General features: G+C 40.1%; 1 protein-coding gene across 1 annotated transcript; it reads left to right on the top strand.

Moving 5' to 3' along the window:
• Positions 1 to 1,096: 1,096 nt before the first annotated feature.
• SERPINB5 (serpin family B member 5) lies at positions 1,097 to 19,959 on the top strand. Its single transcript, XM_036742228.1, has 6 exons — positions 1,097 to 1,264; positions 6,670 to 6,807; positions 11,232 to 11,349; positions 14,080 to 14,222; positions 18,809 to 18,976; positions 19,567 to 19,959. The coding sequence occupies exons 1-6, from the start codon at positions 1,097 to 1,099 to the stop codon at positions 19,957 to 19,959; spliced, it is 1,128 nt and encodes a 375-aa protein (XP_036598123.1).
• Positions 19,960 to 20,975: the final 1,016 nt, after the last annotated feature.

Below are 20,975 nucleotides of genomic sequence, written 5' to 3'. Positions count from 1 at the left end.
TGACTGTATTCTTAATGAATGATAATTGTGAGTGAATTGGTCAAAATTTAGGTTCAGGAACAGTCTAGGACAGAAATTCTTAACTTGGGGTCCATAGGTCCTGGTGAGATTTCCATGTATAGATTTCAAGGGTCTGTAAATTTGTTTTTAAAATTATTTTGATAACTAAATTTATTTGTTTTTACATTTTGTTTTTAACTTATGAAATAAAACAAGTATTTCCATAACACAGTATAATTTTTTAAAAGATGATTGCATATGGAACTGCAAATCTATTATGTATAACTTGCTATTCCTTTCAAATATATAATAAAGTTATCATGTAAATTTCTTTCTTTTTCCTTCCCCACCCCTCCCCCCACCCCCAACCCCCAGGAGACGGCTATCATTAGACATAAAAAGATATGTAAATACAATAACAAATATGCAAATATAATTTACAAATACATAAAATCATTTTATACATACTTCTAATTATCAGTTCTTTCTCTGGATGCAGAATATAATTGTTGTCCTTTGTAGTCTGTTTATTTTATTTTATACATTTTAAAACACTATTCTGAGAAGGGGAACTCTCTGTGGTGCTCAAGCTTTGCCCAGCTGACCTGGGCCCCTTTGCCTTTAGTCAATCTCCACCCCGTCCCAGGCATTTACCATATTGAGGCCAAACTCTGTGTGAACATCTAATTGGCATAGCTCGTTACAGTTCAGAACTCCAGAGCTCAACAATCCTCCAGCCTCAGTCTCCTTGGCTGGACTCATGGGTGTGTGCCACTATGCTTAATAACAATTACTTATTGAAGGCAGAATCACTATAGTGTTGAAGTTGCATGGTTCAGGAATACTTTAAACACCAACATTTTAAAGAAAGACTCTCCTTTGAAAAGATCACTTAGCTTTCCTAGCTTGAAGGATCCTGTGTGCCCCCTTCGCTTGGCCTCCCTATCCTCCAGACTCGGAGGTCTTAGATTATCTCCTATACTGTAGATTAGATTCTTAGTGGATTGAATGGACTCAGAGAGACCTCCCCACTCTGAGACGCCCTGTGATTGTGTGAATGTAATGTTTTCCTTTACTTTTCTGTGCTAGGCCCACAATGGATGCTCTACGCTCGGCAAACTCAGCTTTTGCGGTTGACCTTTTCAAACAGCTGTGTGACAAGGAAGCAGCGGGCAATGTCCTTTTCTCTCCAATATGTCTTTCTACCTCCCTGTCCCTGGCTCAAGTAGGAACCAAAGGTGACACAGCGAATGAAATTGGAAAGGTGAGCTTTGGATTCTTTGTTTTCATTTTTAAGAGCCAGTGGCATTTGCTTTCACTTGGACAATATCTAGGGGGAAATCGGGAGGAATTTTAGCCTAGTAACACTATAAGAATTAAGGCACGGCCAATTTTCTTTATACTTACATTTCAATGTTGAACGGGAAGTTTTCATAATTGAATTATGCTCTGTGGAATTTAATCCGCTATATAAAAATAGGTTCTGGTGGTCTCTATCTGATTCAGACCATTAGAGCCCCAAGACAGGTGTTTCATTTATATCAGGCCTTGCGGTATAGTAGAAAGATCTCCGAACTCTCTAAAACTGGGTTCTAGTCCAAACTTTGCCAATAATTAATGTGATTCTCTTATAAAAATGAGTCACTTAACCTCTCTTCCTCAGTTTCCTAATCTGTAAAATGGAGAAAATAGTTCCTATCCCTACAATTTCATAAGGGCATGTGGTGAGGGTCGAATAACATTAATACATTTGAAAACACTTTGAGGAGTACTAGCTCATACAGATGGATGTTCCCTCCAGTAACACATACTACCCCCCATCTGTGCAGGCCAACTTTTAGATATATCCTCCTATACCTTGGCCACAGGGGGTGTACCCACCTTCCTGGAGACATTCCTCACCAAGTACTGTGCAAATGTAAAATATGATTATTTTCCTCTAGTCGGTGCAGCTTTGGTCAATACCCAATAAAGTACCAGACCTAATTAAAGCTTTTTGATGACTTAGTTCCTTAGGTGGTAATGTGCGGGAAAGTTTGCAAATCATTATTTTGCTGTCTATCTCTACCCAGAGCTTATTTCCACATAGTGTATTTCCAAGCTTCTTATTATATTTATTCACACCCTCATTCACTTTTAATCATCAGATGAAATTCCCTGTAATCTAGCGTTACTTTACTAGTGATTATTTTGTAGCTCAATAGCACTTTTTTCTCCTCCGAAGAACTCTTAAGAACTTTTAGCCCAGTGTCTCTGGGTGAGCCCTTCAACATTGCTAGGGCTCTCTGGGTCATGGTTTACATGAGGCCTAGAGATATAAGGCCCTTATCTGTCTCTTCCCTATCCACCCTCCACCCTGACCCCCTAATCCATTTTTCTGGAAAGTACAGACACAGGAGAATTGTTTGTTGTTTGCCCTTTGCTCTCAAAGAGGACCGATGCCATCATGAGGGTGATGTCTTGACTTGCAGGCGAATTGGAATTTAAGTGAAGCAGAATTTCACAGCTGTCAGCCTCACTTTCTTCTCCAGAGCTATTGGAGTCTAGTGGCAAGACAAAAATCAAGATGACTGCTGAAGGCTTGGAATGTAGTAGATGACCTTGGCCTGTCTGAATTAAGACCTTTCCCTGAGTATTATCCCTGGCAAAGAAACTTTATTTCCTTAAAGTTAAAAATTAATAATGAGTTGAAAATAATGCTTCAATGCTTGAAGTACTAATTTATTATTATTATTATCAACAATGATAATAAATCTTTACATAGAGTTTAAGGGGAACATGGCAACCAAAGAACAAAAAAGACATGTGCCCAAATGGGGTCACAAAAGGTCAGACACCACTAAGCAACGGAATAACACGAGCCATTAGCTTCTTAGGGCCTCAGCCTACTCCAGTGATAAGGTTGGACTTAATGATCTCATGCCCCTTCTACCTTGAATATTCCATGAGTCTGTTATATGCACTTCCATCAGACTTCTGCAATGGATGAGACACAGAAAGGTTATAAGACTAGTTCTTACACTCATTTGAGAAAACAAAACTACCTGAAACAATCAGATAATTCTTAGTTGCTAATCTGGAGGATTAAAATTAAGTGCAGTGAGAGTTCAGGGGAGAAGAGTCACCAGGGCTGGAAAGATTAGAGAAGGCTCTAGGGAGAAAACGGCACTTGAGCAAGGCCCTGAAGGGTGGGAAAAATTTGTGCAGCATAGTGTGGTGAAAGATACTCTGCGTGTGGAGTCAGAGAAACTTTAGGTCAAATCTCGGCTCTGGTATTTACTACTTGAAGGACCTTGGGCAAGAAACTTAATGTCCCTGAGCCTCAGTTTCCCTATCTGTTGTATTAGACAGCCTCTGATCTCCTATCCAGCTCTAAACATGTGATTCCATGAAAGGTATTGGTGAGAAGTGAGAAGTAAATGTAGGCCAGATAGGGGAAGAAGATGAAGGTGGGATTGAATAGCGAGTGACCAGAAGGGAGTGAGGAGAGGCTGCAGGAAGCTGCATACAGAAGAACAGCAGCAGACAAGGTTGACAAGGCTGAGTGGAGTTTAGATTACAGAGGGCCTTGGCACGTTGGCCTTGAGGAGGTAGGGCGTAGGATTTATGAAGCTAGTTTTTTCATACGGCCAATTCTAGAGCAGTTCAGAGCAGCATTCTTGGGTTTACCATGCATTTCTCCTCCTCCAGGATTGTTACTCTCTCTGCCAACTGCTTATCTGTTGTTTTCATTATGGGTTGATAATAACACCCGGCTGGGGCTCTGATTTTGGAATAAAATGCAAGACAACCTGGCATTTGTTGCTACAGTTAAGGAGGTAGAGGCTCCTACCAAAAGACTTCTTAAGCTTGCTTTCTGAAAAATTCCACTATCTTGTATATGTGCATTTATAGAGCACCTACTGTGTTCCAAGAAATGCTTTACAACTAAATTAGAACCTAAGGAAACCTCATCCAGATCCTAAAGATGGACTCTCACCTTCAACAAAAAACCCAAATCTGTTGTATTGATTATTTATTACACGTTGCAATGTAATGAAGCACGTGTAAATGCTACTTTAGATCATGGGGTGGCAAGCTATGAAAACGAGGTAGTACAGTGGATAGAGCTCCAGACCTGGAGTCAGGAAGACCTGAGTTCAAATCTAGCCTCCAACATTCACTAGCTGTGTGACTTTGGGCAACTCATTGGCCTCAGTTTCCTCATCTGTAAAATTAGGATAATAGTAGTACCTACTTCCCAAGGTGGTTGTGAGGATCAGATGATGATGATGACGATGATGATGATAAAGCACTCATCACAGTGCCCGGCAGGAGGCAACTTCCACACCAAACTCCCCAAAGTTTATTTCCCTCAAGAGCAAACTAGAGGAGAAGGGAGGTCCCTAAGAGATTTAACAAATGTCAGAGTCACAGATTTGGCGATGGATGGGACTTTAGAGATCATTTTATCCAACCCCCTCCTTTTACAGACAAGAAAACTCTGGGCCCAGAGAGTTTTAAGCACTTTGCCTGGCATAGTAAGTTGCAGAACCAGGATTCGAACCCAGTTTTTTTTCTGATCACAAATCCATTGTGCTTTCTTCTACCCCACATGGCCTACTTCAGATATGTCTGTGGTGGATCAGTTGGAACAAGCTCTACAGTTTATTTAGGAAACATTAGCAATGGAGTAGAAGAGATCTGTACTCACATAACTGTTCTTGGAACAAGGTGGTGCAGTGGATAGAGCACTGGGCCTTGGAGGCAGGGAAACCTGAGTTCAAATCCCGTGTCGAATACTTGCTAGCTGTATGACACTACCCTGTTTGCCTCACCTTCCTCGTCTGCAAAATGGGCACAGAATAGCACCTACCTCCCAGGACTGCTGTGAGAGTCAAGTGAAATGAAAATTGTAAAGTGCCTGGCACATAATAAGCATATGTAAATGTTACCTTTTTTTTAATCGTATTATATCATATCATATCATATCATATTATGTCATATTAATTATATATTATATTATATTATATTATATTATATTATATTATATTATATTATATTATATTGTATTGTATTGTATTGTATTGTATTGTATTGTATTGTATTGTATTGTATTGTATTGTATTATATCGTATTATATCATATTATATTATTATATTACAGCTAAATGGCACAGTGGATAGAGTGCTGGGCCTGGAGTCAGGAAGGCTCATCTTCCTGAGTTCAAATCTGACCTCAGACACTTACTAGCTGTGTGACCCTGGGCAAGTCACTTAACCCTGTTTGCCGGGGTAGCTAGGTGGCACAGTGAGTAGAGCACCGGCCCTGGAGTCAGGAGGACCTGAGTTCAAATCCAGCCTCAGACACTTGACACACTTACTAGCTGTGTGACCTTGGGCAAGTCACTTAACCCCAATTGCCCTGCCAAAACAAAAAAAAAAAACCCTGTTTGCCTCAGTTTCCTCATCCGTAAAATGAACTGGAGAAGGAAATGACAAACCACTCTAGTGTCTTTGCCAAGAAAATCCCAAATGGGGTCATGAAGAGTCAGACAGGACTGAAAAATGACTGAAATCAACTCTCATTATAGCATTATCTCCCTGGCTGCACCTTGGCAATAAGTCCATTTTTCCTCGGGGGAAATGAGTGTTTCCAAAAGGACTGGGGATAGCAGGGAGTCCGTGCTTCCTCTGGCTCTGCCTCCCGCCCTGAACGCTGCCCCCTTCACTGTGTGAGGCTCTGTTTAAATCATACTGACCATCCGGGGCTCATGTTTCCCAGGGTTTTGTAGTGTGCCATAATAGAGTCAGACTGAAGAAGTACTGAGAGCAGAGCCCGAGTCGGGTTATCACTGGCTGTGTGACTTCAGGCGAGGCACCACCTTTCTTAGCACCGGGGTCCTCATCCGTACGATGGCCACAAGAATACCTTTCATAACCAATTCACAGAGTCTTTCCAAGTCTAAGGGAGATAATGTGTGTAAAGTACTTTGGAAACCTTAAGGTGCTATAAAAATATAATTTATTATTATTAAATATTGCCATTTTCATGAAATAGTGCTTCTCCAAATGATGATCTTAGTTTCATCTTTGAAGGGAGCTTGAAACGTAATCATCCTTGGAAATCATCCGGTGTTAACATTAGGAACATCATTCCTAACGTAACTAACCGGGAGAACGTTATTAGAGTTCCTTTTCCAGTCACGTCTGACTCTTCATGATCCCATTTGGGGTTTTCTTGGCAAAGATACTGGAGTGGTTTGCCCATTTCCTTCTCCAGCTCATCTTACAGATGAGGAAACTGAGGCAAAAAGGGTTCATTGATTTGCCCAGGGTCACATAGCTAGTGTCTGAGGCTAGATTTTAACTCAGGAAGATGAGTCTTTCTGACTCCAGGCCTGGCATTCTATTGACTGCACCACCCAGCTGCCCAGAACCAAGAGAATGGAGTATAGTTATTCATGCATGTACCATATTCCCCTAATAAACTACAAGCTTTGTGAAGTCAGGGATTGTGGGTCATGTGATTTGTATCTTGGTCCCCTTCCCCCAAGCACATTCCCCACCCAGTGCCTAGCACAGGACACTGAACTTGGCCAGCACTTAATAAATGAAAGTTGAGTTGAGCTGTCCTACAGTGACAGAAAAGATTAATGGCTTCCATTAAGCATCTTCTTTTTGTTCACAGGTCCTTCACTTTGAAAACGTCAAAGATGCACCTTTTGGGTTTCAAACAGTGACCTCCGACGTAAACAAACTTAGTTCTTTCTACTCTCTGAAGCTAATCAAGCGACTCTACGTAGATAAATCTCTAAACCCGTGTACGGTAAGTTGCTTGAAAAAGCAAAACAAAACTTGGCTTATGTTTCCTTAAACACTTTTAGAGTTGTAGACAGTGGCATTTGGGGACACCCGAGCTTCAGCTGACCCTCTCCTTAATTATTTATGGGTGACTAGGGAGACAGTGAAAGCCTGAGCATGTGGCAGTAATTGCTGCTGCCCCCAGATTTCTAAAGTAGCAGACATACCCTGACTGTTGCCTGGCACCTTCACATTGTGTCGAATCATGGAGTGGCTCAGTGTAAGGAATCCTGGATTTGGAATCAGAGAACTTAGGTTCAAATCTCAGTTCTGCCCCTTACTACGTGATCTTAGGCAAGTCACGTATATTCTGTAAAATAAGATTAGTCTAGATGACTTCAAAGGTGTTTCTTCCACTTCCAGATCTGTGATCCTAAGGTGAGGAGGATATGTATATCCTCTTTCAGCACTTGAAAAATTTCTGCCTGTGGCTGACAGAATAAGCATTTTGTTCAGTTGTTTTCAGTTGCGTCCAACTCTTTGTGACCCCAACTGGGGTTTTCTTGGCAAAGATGCTGGAATGGTTTGCTATTTCCTTCTCCAGCTCATTTTACAGATGAGAAAACTGAGGCAAACTATGATAAGTGACTTGTGTAGGGTCACACACCTAGTAAATCTGAGGCCAGATCTGAACCCAGAAATATGAATCTTCCTGACTCCAGGCCTGGTATCTCCTGCATCTCCTTGCGGTAAATATTAGGCCAGCCACTGATGGCATAACAAGTTGACTCACTGCTGCCTCTCCTAATGCTCTTTGATCATTCATCCAGCCAGTGGTATTAATATAACAGGAGAGGAAATCTCCTTCCCTTCTATTTTTATGTGCCACATTTATACAAATTTTTGCACAAAGTCCATCCCCTAGATTTATTTCAGCCGACAGTGTTATAAGGAAGCTTTATTGGAATGATCCAAATTTACTATTTCCTATCATTAGTGGATTATTTTTAAAAATCCAGTCCTAAGGGGCTAGGTTCAATTAGCACAAGAAACAGACAAGGTAGAAGGTCATTTATTTTTCTTTCACATCTTATCTCCATCATACTTCCATTTTACTCTCACTGCCAGACTCCATTTACATGGGCAAAAACAGCTGGGGTGCAAAACAAATTCTGGTTAATTTAATCAGTGTTGATAGCCAAACCCACTTCTTTCTCAGTAGTGTTTTCTTTCAAATATTCCCTCATCTCTCTGCTTCACTTTGACTACACACAGAGGACTTTTTCTTTCTTTGTTTTTTTTTTAACCTTTCTTAGTACCACTGAAGAACAATTACATCAGAGTATAGATTTCAGTAGTCAGGAGTCAGTCTGTAGATGGGAGCCAGTCTATCACTGGCTAGTCCAATCGTAAATGAACTTTAGCAGTGTCATTTTAGGTTGAATGAAAATCGATTCTGAGTCTAATAGCCAGAAAAGTGTCCTGAATTTTGGCAAGTCCCTTATAGAATGTTCTCTCTCCCTAAAGCATTGTGGGACTCAAGCATCCTAAACTGGATAACCAGACCACTAAGTTAATTACCCTACCATAATTTTACTGCTTTGGGCAGCAGATAAGAAAGATGCCCATTCTTAAGGCTCAGGTAATTTCAAATGTTGGGCAGAGACGTGGTGAAGTGGATAGAGCACCAGGCCTGGAGTTAGGAAGATCTGAATTAAAATCTGCCCTCAGACACTTACTAGTTCTGTGATCCTGGGCAAATCACTTTAACCCCATTTGCCTCAGTTTCCTCATCTATAAAATGAACTGGTTGTTGTTTGTCCTTTGTTCTTGAAGAGGACCTTGACATCAGGGAGGTGATGCCATGACGTGCAAGTGAATTGAATTTAAGTGAGGAAGGGCTGTGCAAAGTCACCTCACTTTTTCTCCTCTGGAGCCATCTGGATCCAGTGGTGTGACAGAGATCAAGACAACTGGAGAAGGCCCTGGATGCAGTGGGAGCCCTTGTCTTTTTAAGCTAAGGTCTTTAACAGATCTCAGTTTGATTGAGGTATCGCCCATTCAGAGATTAAGGCTAGGTAAGAAATGAAACAGAGAATGTGTCCTCTTTACCAATTAAAAATAAAAATCATTCTGAAAGAGGAAGACACTCAGGATTTCTGGCCAAAACAGAAACAATTGCTGAGTCAATCAGAACCCAAACAATGACCAAGTGGGGCTTGGCCTGAGACCTATTGTTGGCCAATCAATGAGAGCCCTTAGTGAATTGGCTTTAAGGTGTGGTCCATAAGAAAAAAAATTTCAGTGATCAAAATTTACATTCCTTTGGGTGGAAGGAAGGAAGGAAGAAAGGAAGGAAGGGAGAGAGAGAGAGAGAGAGAGAGAGAGAGAGAGAGAGAGAGAGAGAGAGATATGTAGAGAGAGAGAGAGAGATATAGAAAGAGGGAGAGAGAGAGAGGGGGAGAGGGAGAGAGATGGAGAGAGAGATAGAGAGGGAGAGAGAGAGAGATGGAGAGAGATGGAGAGAGAGAGAGGGAAAGTGAGAGAGAGAGGCGGGGGGAGAGGGAGAGAGAGACAGAGAGAGAGATGTGTTACCCAGTTGGCCAGTTCCATTTGGGTCCCCAGTGGGGCAGCACTTATTTTTGTTTGTCCCTTATTCTCAAAGAGGACCATGACATCAGGGAGGTGATGCCATGACATCCTAGTGAATTGGATTTAGGCAAGGGAGGGCTGTGCAAAGTCATCAGTCTCACTTTCTCCTTCAGAACCATATGGTCAGTGGAGCCAGTGATGAGCTATATAAGATATAGGAAGACTGGAGAAGGAAATGGCCAGTCACTCTAGTACCTTTGCCAAGAAAACCCTAAATGGGGTCACAAAGAGTCAGACACATCTGAAATGACTGAATTGACAACAACTTCCTGACTCTAGGCCCAGGACTCTAACTCCTGTGCCACCCAGCTGCCCTAATTTGCCAACCTTGGTCTAAAGTAATATTTACACAGGCTTCATTTCACTGTAATATATTAATGTCTAAACATAATAGATGATATGTACAATATTTTTTTTGTTGAAGATGAGAATCCATCTTTAGGATATGGATGAAGTTTCCTTATTTTCAGTTAGTTGTAAAGAATTTGGAACAGTTCCTGGAACATAATAGATGTCATATAAATACTTATTCCTTGCCCTTCTTTTGGGGTGGTGGAGAGTGGCTGCCACTGACTTTAGAGGGAGCTACTTCATTCTGGGAGTTGCAATTAAGCTGATTCTTATTATATACTGTTTAGGTGGCAACCACTATAGTAGTTACTATTGAGCTCTTATATGGTGTAATACTACATAAGATTTTTGATAATATTTGGAGGGAAAGTGATAAGGTAAACTGTACCTTGGAAGACTATGAATCATTTTGACTAAATTCATGGAGCTTGGTTTTTGCCACTTACTTTCCATTGCTGGCCTTGGTTGTGTACTATTTGCATGTTTCATTAGTAATTCTATTTCCTGTGTAGAAAAATCCATTGACTTGTATATATAAATGATCAGTTCTCTTCCTCTTCCTTCTTTAACCTTCCTTAACCTTTTCCTCTTCCTTTTTTTCCCTTCTTTCTTCCACTCCTCCTTCTTCTCCTTCTCCCCTTCCTAGTCTTCTCTCTTTTTGCCTCCTCTTTTTCTCCTCCTCCTTTCTTCTCCTTCTTTGTCTCCTTCCCTTCCTTCTTCTTTTCCTTTCTCTTCCTCATTCTCCTTTATCTTCTTTCCTTCCTCTTCTTCTATCTTTTTGCCTCCATGTCCTCTCTTTCCTTGTTTTCTACCTCCTTTTCTTCCTCCTTCTCTGACATCTTCCCCTCTTCTTTCTCCTTTATCATCTTCCCTTTCTCTTCTTCCTTCCCTTCTACTTTCTTCCTTTCCTTCTCTCCCTACTCCTTTTTCACTTCTCTTCTTCCTCTTCTTTTTTCTCTTCCTTTTCTTCTTCAAAATATATAGTGGTACAGCATTTGAAAAGATAGTTGTGATTATTCCTCAACACTTCAAAAGCCTTGTGTTTTCATGGATGAGGGTACTCTCTCCACAAATGTAGATCACAAGCTCTTCACTCCTTAATAGACAGTTTGATGAGTTGCTGTGGTCACACAGCCTGGTGCCCAATCTCTTGGTGTTGAGCTTCTACAAACACATCAGAAAGTAGAAGCATTGTCTGTGGCTGAGTTGGTACTTGGGATCTTTCTAGTTTGGTAGGACCTGTTATAACATAAGCTTTGTTATCATAGTTTCCAGGGATTCAGAGCTACCTCCATGCCACAATAAGGCATTGGACAAAGAAAGATTTTTACAGAATTGTGTAAAATGTGGTAGAATGATTACAGTTGTGTGTGGTATGTCAAGACTTTATTTTCTTTGTTAAGTAATGTGTAATGAGTCTACATTGCAAAAACTCGTGTTTTTCAGGAATTTGTCAGTGCCACCAAAAGGCCCTATGCAAATGAAATGGAAACTGTTGACTTTAAGGATAAACTGGAAGAAACTAAAGGCCAGATCAACAAATCTATTAAAGACCTTACAGATGGCAAGTACCTTTTAATCTAGTGTTGTAGCAGTGACCAGATGCTGCTTTTTTTTTTCCTATCATCCAAAGCCAACATATATCAGATCAATTGTAATTACATACCTGGAAGAAACTTGAGTAGCCACTTAATTTAATCCTCTTTGTTCAGGCAGACCCAAATAGTCTTAATTTGGTGATTTCCCAGCATCCAGGCATTTCTCCTTTCATTTTCATATTATAGTTTTTCTACCTTTATTTTTCCCCTTTGATTCAGCTCTCGTTGCTTAAGCCTACATGTGCAAGTCTACATAGGATGACAGGATCTAGAGCTGGAGGTCATCTAGTCCAAATTCTTCATTTTGTTGCTCAGTTGTTTCAGTTGTATCTGACTCTCCATGACCCTATTTGGCATTTTCTTGGCAAAGATACTGGAGTTGTTTTCCATTTCCTTCTCCAGCTCATTTTACAGATGAGGAAACTGAGGCAGACAGAGTTCAGCTACTTGCCTAGGGTCACACAACTAGTAAGTCTCTGAGGCTGGATTTGAACTCAGATATTCCTGACTCCAGGCCTGGTGCTCTATCTACTGTACCACCTAACCTCATTTTATAGATCAACAAATTGAGGCCTGAGGAACTTAAATCATTTGTCCAAGGTCACATAGGTTAAGAGCCATGATTCAGGTTCTCTGGGTCAGTGTTCTTTACCCTCTTACATTTAAAATAACTAAATAATATACCCCATGTCAGTTCCTTTACCTTCTGCTCCAAAAATTCAATGGAAAGAAGAAAAAAAGATTATTTTCTTCCAGGACAAATCTAGGCAGAACTGTGAAGCAGGTGCAATGTGCCTTTAGTCCTCAAGCCTCCTCTTATGTCAGCTTTACTTCTACCTCCTTCCCTGTATTGTTACTGATGCACTTACAATCTATTGATGCATCATCATAACCCAAGAAAGGCTCCTCTTCAGGGGCCTACCCAGCTCGCCTGCCTCTCATAGTGCTTCATAATACTACGCACTTTTCCCATCTTCCTACTTCTTTACCTGAGCACATCTTCTCCTGTCCCCTTTAAAAGCTTGTGAATCTGGTGTTCAACAGAGCCTCCGTGTTGTTTTCCCTACAGAATCTCTAAATGAATCTAAAATGATATGATTATGGGCTTCTCTTCCCAGGCAGCATAGTTGTATTTTAATGGGAGCCTTTTGGGGACAAATCTTTAACCCAGGGCAGTAATTCTAATGAGGAGCATTTCAAGGATTATAGAATTTGAGACGACGAGAGGTTCTTTTAGACAAGGGGAAAGCTCTCAAATCAAATCTCATAGGCAGAGGCCTATTTTGCCTTTGTGAGAAACCAACTCTCTTCTTCTCAAGTGTGATTTTGTGATTTGACAATCTGTCACACAGTATTTTTTCCTTATGTTTTTTTTTTCCCTTCCACTATGCTTTTTCTTGATTTCCCTTTAAGTAGGAATTCTTAACCTGAGATCCATGGGCCTCTGATGAGTCCATGGATAGATTTCAGGGGAAATAAACTTGGAAGGTAAACATTTACATGCTTTTTTTTCTAACTTCTAATCGAAATTTAGTATTTCTTCCGATTATAAATTTAAAAACCCATTATTGTGAGAGGGGCAATAGGTTATACTAGATTGGAAGAGGGGACCATGACACACAAAAAGGCAAAAAAACCCCTACTTTAAATGAAAATTTGGTATAAAGACCTGCAGGTTTGTACAGATTAAAGCATCTGTCACAGTGCAAATAGTTTTTCCTTTATTAGGCATAGTCACTTAAACAGTTTGTTCTTAGGACAATTTAACAGATATCTTCTTGAAAGTTTCAATAGTTTGAAACTCAGGGAGACGAGGGATGATGTCTGAAGACATAACTGTTAGTTTTCACTTTCACTGAACAGGGCACACTTTGGAATGGATACAGCTTACATTTATACAAAAAACAACCAAAAACAAAAAATAGGGCTTCCCTAAGTCAGACTGGAAGGTTAAAAAGTACCATTTACTTCTTGAAAATTCTTAACTGAATTCTGTACTTAGAACATTCCTATCATTTTCTTTTCAGTCAGTAGGTAATTTGTCATGGAATGGGGAAATAGGAGTCCCATTGAAACTCTCAAGGTTTGAATCATATAATCACACAAGACCAGAGTGGGAAGGGTTTTTAGAAGCCACCGAACGCAACAAGAATCCCCTCTAGACCATAACTGACAAGCTCTCATATTGACTTTGCTTCGTGACCTCCAGTGAGGGATAGCTGAAGCTACTAAGGTTTCCTTTGTTGTTGTTCAGGCGTTTGAGTCATGTCTGACTCTTCAAGACTTCGTTTGGGGTTTTCTTGGCAAAGATTCTGAGTGGTTTTCCATTTCCTTCTTCAGCTCATTTTACAGATGAGGAAACTAAGGCAAACAGGGTTAGATGACTTCCCTAGGATCACACAGCTAAGTTATTTAGCCTTAGACATTATCTAGTCCAACTCTTTCGTTTGAAACGTGAAAAAAATAAAGGCCTGAGAAGGATCTGCCCAACTGCCACACAGAGTCAGAATCAGCATGTCATGTGCTTCTTTTCCCATTCCCACCCCACGTGGTCATGGACATCCTGCCCGAGGTTGTCTGAGGAAAAAGGTAGAGGTGTTGAATGACTTTTCATGAACCTATAGGTAAATAATAGATGTCAACTTTAGAAAATTCATTTTGTGAAATTTGCATGGGTTTAAAAAATGTCTTTTCAGGCCATTTTGAGAACATCTTGACTGAAGATAGTGTAAACGATCAAACCAAGATCCTTGTTGTGAACGCAGCCTATTTCATAGGAAAATGGATGAAGAAATTTCCTGAATCTGAAACAAAAGAATGTCCGTTTAGAATCAACAAGGTATGTGCTCCAGGTATCCTAGGGGTCATGAGTGTTGATCACCAAAGGCTGCACTGGGGGAGATTTTATAGGACTTATATTTCAGTGGGAGAGGTCCCATATAGTTATGACCCCTTAGAAAAGGACCCAAATTATTTGGGCCTCTAAAAAAAGAAATAATAATTCTGTAGATTATAATGAATACTGGTGCACCTATATTTCAAGCCCCACCTTTGGGTGTTCCCACAATCAGCCACTGACATTCTGAGTGCCTTTGCTCATCTGTGAAATAGGAACAATCGTATTTTGGTTTGTAAAATGGCTGAGCCATTTGGTAAATGTAAATATAAATGTCATGTATGGCTAGAATATTTATATATCTAGCATCTCCTCCCTCCACCTTTCTCCAAGGGAGATTTTAATTTCTGTTAGGAGGGAAAGTAGGAGGCTAGGTCGGCAGGCTGGCCACCACTCTGGTCTCCTCTGAGAGAGGGGGACTGAGCTAGAGTTATTTCTATCTTCTCCCTTAAATATTATTAGTCTAGGGGGATGTAATTTTGGGTTCAATCTAAACTCCTGATTGCTATATGTAAAAGGATAAAGGATGACTCCAAACTTTATATCGAAGGCTTGACTCCCTTCCCATCAAACGCTAGGTCCACAAAGAATACATGTATCAAATAGCAAAAAAATCCATTTATCCAAGTCAGTAGTGAAACAGCAATCAGAGAAAGTATACATAGGAGAATATAAATAAATGGATATAGATACATACACACACACATATATATATCAAGACAATACACAGAAGTAAATGAGCTCTTCCATTGGGAGTGGGGTAACTCAGCTCTACCAAGAGGCAAAGTTCCTGATCTCACCTCAGGGGAAATTCCCTAAGTCCCTAGGGCAGCAAACTGTGGGTAGGGACATGATGGAGGCTGTAAACTATTCTTATGTCAGCTTCTTCCAGGAGTCTTTCTCTCTTCGTATTCCTGAACAGAGGTTGGAATCCTATGCATCTTTTCTTTCCATCCTGGAAGCTGAAAGAAGCCCAAAAGACTAGAGAGACTGAATCTCTCCTCTATCTTGCTCTTGCCAGCTCCACCCTGCCCTTACACAGGTGTGGGGCATGGATCTCTACAAATAAGGAGAGTCCCATATCAATGGACTCTGGGGCTTGGGTTACATAGGAAAAGACATTAAAAAGCATGTTGACATTTCTGCTTTTGATGAGAGGTTACTTATTGCCTGACACTAAGGAGCAGATTTGAAATTGAGGCCCAAAATACAAGGAATGTCTCAGAGAGTAACATTAGGAAAAGAATTTTTACTTCTCTGTTTCCTTAGTTGTGAAATCAGTATAGTAAAAAACCTGATAGTTACTAAAAAACAGGGTTGATCCTTTACAGCAATTAATGAGAACAGGTCTCAGTTACATTTATAAAATAATTAATCAGAAAAATATAAAAAGTTGGGGACCCCTGGTCTTTACAATATCAACGGTACTGACTGTAGGAGACAATATCTGCCCCCTCTTTCATTAAGATAGGGGTGCCTGATGTGCCAAAGGGGAAAAACCCCAACTTTTATTCTTAGTTTTTACAAACAAATCTCCCAGTTTCCAAAATGTCTTGTGAATTACGTGTTCATTGTTTCCTTTCATTCTGAGATGAGAGGGTACGGAACTTTATACTGACCTTGTTGTGGGTTAGGTGGTGACTGAAAAGTCAGCAAAGTATAGGGAAAGAGAGAGAGAACTGGAGATTTGGGTTCGAAAGGAAGTAAGGAAACAAGCAGTTATTAAGTACCTATTATATGCCAGGAGTTATGCTAAACACTTTGAAAATATTACCTCAATTGATCCTCACAAATTGAAAGTGTTATTTTATGATCACCATTTTATAATTGAGAAAACCGAGGCAAATAAGGGTTAAATGACTTGCCCAAGTGGCTTGATTTCTCTGGGTTTCAGTGTTCTCTTCTGAAAATAAAGGCATCGGACCATGTGACCTTTAAGAACTCTCTAAAGATCTACCAGAATCTATCTGTAGAACCCATTAGTGCTAGCCAGATTCCTAATGAAGCAAGTTCGTACAGTGGGTAGCCTCTCCTACATCATGTTGGATTATCATTGGGCTGGTTATTGGTCCTTTTATCTAAGGAGTAATTTCTGCAAAAAAAAAAATCCTATAGACAGATATAGATATAGAGATAGATAGGATATATAGGATATTTATATTTACATATCTATATCTATATATTTATTTATATTTTTTACATGAAAATTACATGAAAATTCGAACCTGCCATTCAGTAGTACCCCCTAGTAGGCTTTAGTGCCAGTCATAAGCTTAATGAAGCACATTGTGATTAGATTGTAATGGGTGGGGGGAGGGGTAGAAGAGGGCAAGGTCAGAGCGCCCTTGACTTTTTTTTTTTCTCTGAAATGTCCATGGGCTTTCCAGTTTTGAATTTTCAAAAATATGAATGAATATCCTTTGAGATGGGGGAAAACCTCAGCACTCCAGCTTTCTCATTTATTAAATTTTAAAGCTTGTTCAAGTTGGATCCAGGCCTGATACCCTGACTCTGTGAAAAGGATTAATAAGGGACTAAGATGTAGACGATCTTTCTCTGTTTCCCCTAACAGAGCAATAAAATGTCACTGGCAGACTCTGGTGCTGCTTTCTTCCTGAGGACAGCAGAAGCTATTACTTTCCTGTGATTGCTTGGATTTCTGTCAGTCCTTGCACTTTTGAGTCACATTATTAAAGCTTTTCTCACATCTTATGCCATCTCCTTCAAGGCTTGCCCTAAATTTTTGAAGCTATTTATGAGTAGTTTAGTACATCTGGCTATTCCTACATAGGTGACCCAAATTCCGTTCTGGCATATGAAATAAATGAAGCTTTTGGGAAACCACAACTTTATCTAAATTTAGGGGCTGTCAATTATTTAACTGGATAGAGATCTTAAAACTGGAGTCTAATCCCTGACCCATTTTAAGTATAGTAAATCCAGATGAAGAGCCTGGTCATCTACTTTACCCATTCTGACTCTAGAGGTTTCCGGTCATATGAGAAAAGTGAAGGAGGTGACCGCCTTGCAGTGATTTGAAGATTGCCCATGAATATCTTCTCTGATGACTTAACATGACCATTGAATTTTTTACCAGAAAATTTTCAAATCTTTGAAAAGACCATGTGGGAAGGGTGAATCACTGAGTTGTCAGTTCTCTACTCCATAGCTTAAATTAAATGATCATAGACTAACAAGAGAAAAAAACTAAGTACAGGTAATTTTTGATAGTGTGTATTATGTGTGTGTGCATATGTGTGTATGTGTGTGTGTGTGTGTGTGTGTGTGTGTGTGTGTGTGTGTGTGTGTGTAGAAGAAGGGAGCAAGGAGAGAGATATATGGAAATTGAGTATTTTCTGCAAGTCAAAGGATATTAGAGCTGGAAGGAGTCTTAGAGACCATTTAATCCATATTTTACAAAGAAGAAAAGTGGAGTCCATAGAAGTTTAAGTGATTCGCCCAAGTTGTAATAGTGTTGAGACTAGAATCTGTGCTTTTTGATTCCTAATCTAATGTTCTTTTCTACCACACCATGCGGCAAAGGGACAATGGAGAGGAACACTTTAAAAAAAAAAAAGAGAAGCAGACTGGCAAATATAAGTTAGCTATTGACATTGCTCAGGACCAACCCCATCCCAGAAGGAACACAATCGGAAAGGTTGAGTCAGCCTATTCTACTTTACATGGGTGTTCTTTTGTAAGGTAGATTTTAAAAAGGACATACAATTTTGCATCATTATTGGCATTGAAGTTAGCTCCAGCAGGAATGATGGAAGAGAAGGCAGCATAGTACAAATGGAGAGAAAGAGTAAGTGGCCTAGGAGTCAAGAGCCTGGGATTTTAATCCTAGCACTGAAAGCATTGGACTGTGTGATCTTGGACAAGTCATATAATCTCCATGAGCTTCGGTTTCTGGGTGTGTAAAAATGAAATTTGGACTAGACCAAGGGCTATTAAACTATGGTCTGTGAACTTGGTTATTAAAAAATATTTTAATAGCTATTTTATTATAATTGGTTTCCTATGTATTTTATTTTATGCATTTAAAAAACATTATTCTGAGAAGGGCTCCGTAGGTTTCACTAGGCTGCCAAAAGGTGTCCCTGACACAAAAAAGGCTAAAAATCCCTGGCCCCGATGATTTCTAAGGTGACTTCAGGCCAGGGGTGGGAAACCTGTGGCCTTGAGGTCACTTGTGGCCTGGAGGCTGCAGCTTCCCAACCCTTGTTTTAGGTTTTAACACAGCAGGACTTATTTTATTTGTTAAGATATGAATGCTTTAAAGACTGCTGTTAACAGTTTCTCTGCCTAGCCAAACACAGCCTATTATGAAAGCCTGGAATGTCTTAGCGAGTGAGAGTGTAAATGTTCTATGGAGCTTTGAGGAAGTGGTCTTATTTGGAAGTAGGTAGAGAGATTAGATGTCATTTTTAAGCTTTCTGTGCCTTTGATAAAGGCAAATTAAGTTATGCGCACATGCTGTCTTTCCTGATTGTGGCAGATACCTGCGTGTTTCCTATATTTTACAGACAGACACCAAGCCAGTGCAAATGATGAATATAGAAGCCACATTTTGCATGGGCAACATCAAAGATATAAATTGCAAGATCATAGAACTTCCCTTTCAAAATAAGCACCTAAGCATGCTCATTTTACTACCAAAAGATGTGGAGGATGATTCGACTGGGCTGGAAAAGGTAAGGAATCCAGGTGATGCTTTCATATATAATCGCTACCTTGTAATGGGGAAAATAGTTGTAAAATCCACCATTTGGGGATTTGTTGAAACCTAGGTTGCCTTGATGGGGAGCAGCTAGGTGGCATAGTGGATAGGGTGTCAGAACAGGAGTCATGGAGACTCCTCTTCCTGAGTTTGAATCTGGCCTCAGACACTTATTAGCTGTATGACCCGGGGCAAGTCATTTAAGACTGTTTGCCTCAGTTTCCTCATCTGTATAATGAGCTGGAGAAGGAAATAGCAAACCACTCCAGTATCTTTGCCAAGAAAACCTCATCATCTCAATCTACTCCATATATTTTTGTATCTACTTAGACATGCATGTGTTATTTCTATTAGTTGACTGTAAGCTCCATGAGGGCAGCGACGGTGTTATTTTTATTTTTGTATCCCCAGTGCCTTTCCCAGTTCTCGGTATATAGTAGGTACTTAATAAATGCTTATTGATTAATTGGTCCTCTTTATGTTTGGGGTTGAGGTGAAGAAGGATTTTTTTTTTCTTTTACGTCTCTTAGTAATAAACTGTGCTTTGCTTTTTTCTTCTTTCAGGTTGAGAAAGAGCTCAGCCCTGAGACTCTGCAGGAGTGGACCAATCCCAGTACAATGGCCAGCGCCAAAGTGAAACTTTCAATTCCCAAATTTAAGGTGGAAAAAATTATCGACCCTAAAACAGATTTGGAAAGCCTTGGAATGAAAAATGTCTTTGACGAAAGTACAAGTGATTTCTCAGGGCTGTCAGAGACTAAGGGAGTGGCTTTGTCCAAAGTCATCCACAAAGCCTGTTTAGAAATAACAGAAGATGGTGGCGATTCTATAGAGGTACCAGGATCTCGAATCCTGCAACATAAAGATGAATTCAATGCTGACCACCCATTTATTTATATCATCAGGCACAACAAAACACGCAGTATCATTTTCTTCGGAAAATTCTGTTCTCCTTAACCCAGTATATAATCAACCCCGTCTGACTTTTACACAGGTGCAGGTTTCTATAAACTTTGCACCCAAAGAATTACTTTCTAACTTTGGCATGTTATTAATATTTTTGGAGCTGGGAGCAATAAATACTTTTCATATGCAGTCATCACATAGAATAGCCCTCTTTTTTTAAAAGCTATTTTCGATTTCACTCCTTTCTTTAAAAAGAGAATAAGGTGAAATTTTAGCCAAAAAAAGTCATCATACAGATATAAATATTTATTTGGTAATTGTTTGTTTGGGGACTACTCTCAAACATCTCCAGAAGAGCCACCTACAGGGGATAAGCTTCTGTCATTGGTCATTCAGATGCAACAAATTCTGGTAAGGCTAGTTCTAGGTGCAGATTTGGATGGAGTGAAAGATTTAGTGTATGTGAGTCACTGATGTTAGTACAGAGGGCAGTGCAAGGGTTGACTGGGCTGGGAATACAGAGGTCTGTGGCAGACTTTCAAAACCATGCAAAATTGGATCTTGACAGAAATTTTCATCTGGTTCAGTTCTGTTTAGTGGCTCTAGCTAGAGTGTAAAGCAGTTTGTTGTTGCAGCAGGAGTTAGAGTGTAAGCCCTGATGGGAAGGTCAGACCTGCTCAGAGAGTGAACTCTTTCCTAGAGTGTATCTGGTTGGTGCTGTGCCCACCAAAAGGTAGCAGTGGATTCCAACCAAAAACAAAACAGTTTTGGACACCTGATGTCAGGTCCCTCCAATGCTTGTAATCGCTTGCAATTTGAAATTAGAAGGCCTTTTGAGCTTGGGAAGAAAAAGGGTTGGGAATTGGACTCTTGTCTGGCATGGTGGTGGGAAAAGAAGGGGAACTTGGTAGGTTTTTGCAGAATAAAACTCAAATTATTAAAGGGCTTTTGACCCTTTACCATTCTATAATTTTTCTGACTTGAGGGATTGATTCAACAAAGGGTTTAGTTGGGATTTGGAGTCGGCGAGCATTTGTAAAGCAACTTTGATAAGATACTAGCACAAC

Source organism: Trichosurus vulpecula, chromosome 1 (assembly GCF_011100635.1).
Source record: "Trichosurus vulpecula isolate mTriVul1 chromosome 1, mTriVul1.pri, whole genome shotgun sequence".
Taxonomy (NCBI): Eukaryota; Metazoa; Chordata; class Mammalia; order Diprotodontia; family Phalangeridae; genus Trichosurus; species Trichosurus vulpecula.
This window is presented reverse-complemented; position numbering and strand designations above follow the sequence as displayed.

What these genes read in the sequence shown, in the direction of transcription:
- SERPINB5 (XM_036742228.1), top strand. Translation starts at nt 1,097, where the DNA reads ATGGATGCTCTACGCTCGGCAAACTCAGCTTTTGCGGTTGACCTTTTC. An exon ending in CAGCGAATGAAATTGGAAAG is followed by an intron (nt 1,265 to 6,669) that starts GTGAGCTTTGGA and finishes TTTTGTTCACAG; the next exon opens with GTCCTTCACTTTGAAAACGT. An exon ending in TATTAAAGACCTTACAGATG is followed by an intron (nt 11,350 to 14,079) that starts GCAAGTACCTTT and finishes ATGTCTTTTCAG; the next exon opens with GCCATTTTGAGAACATCTTG.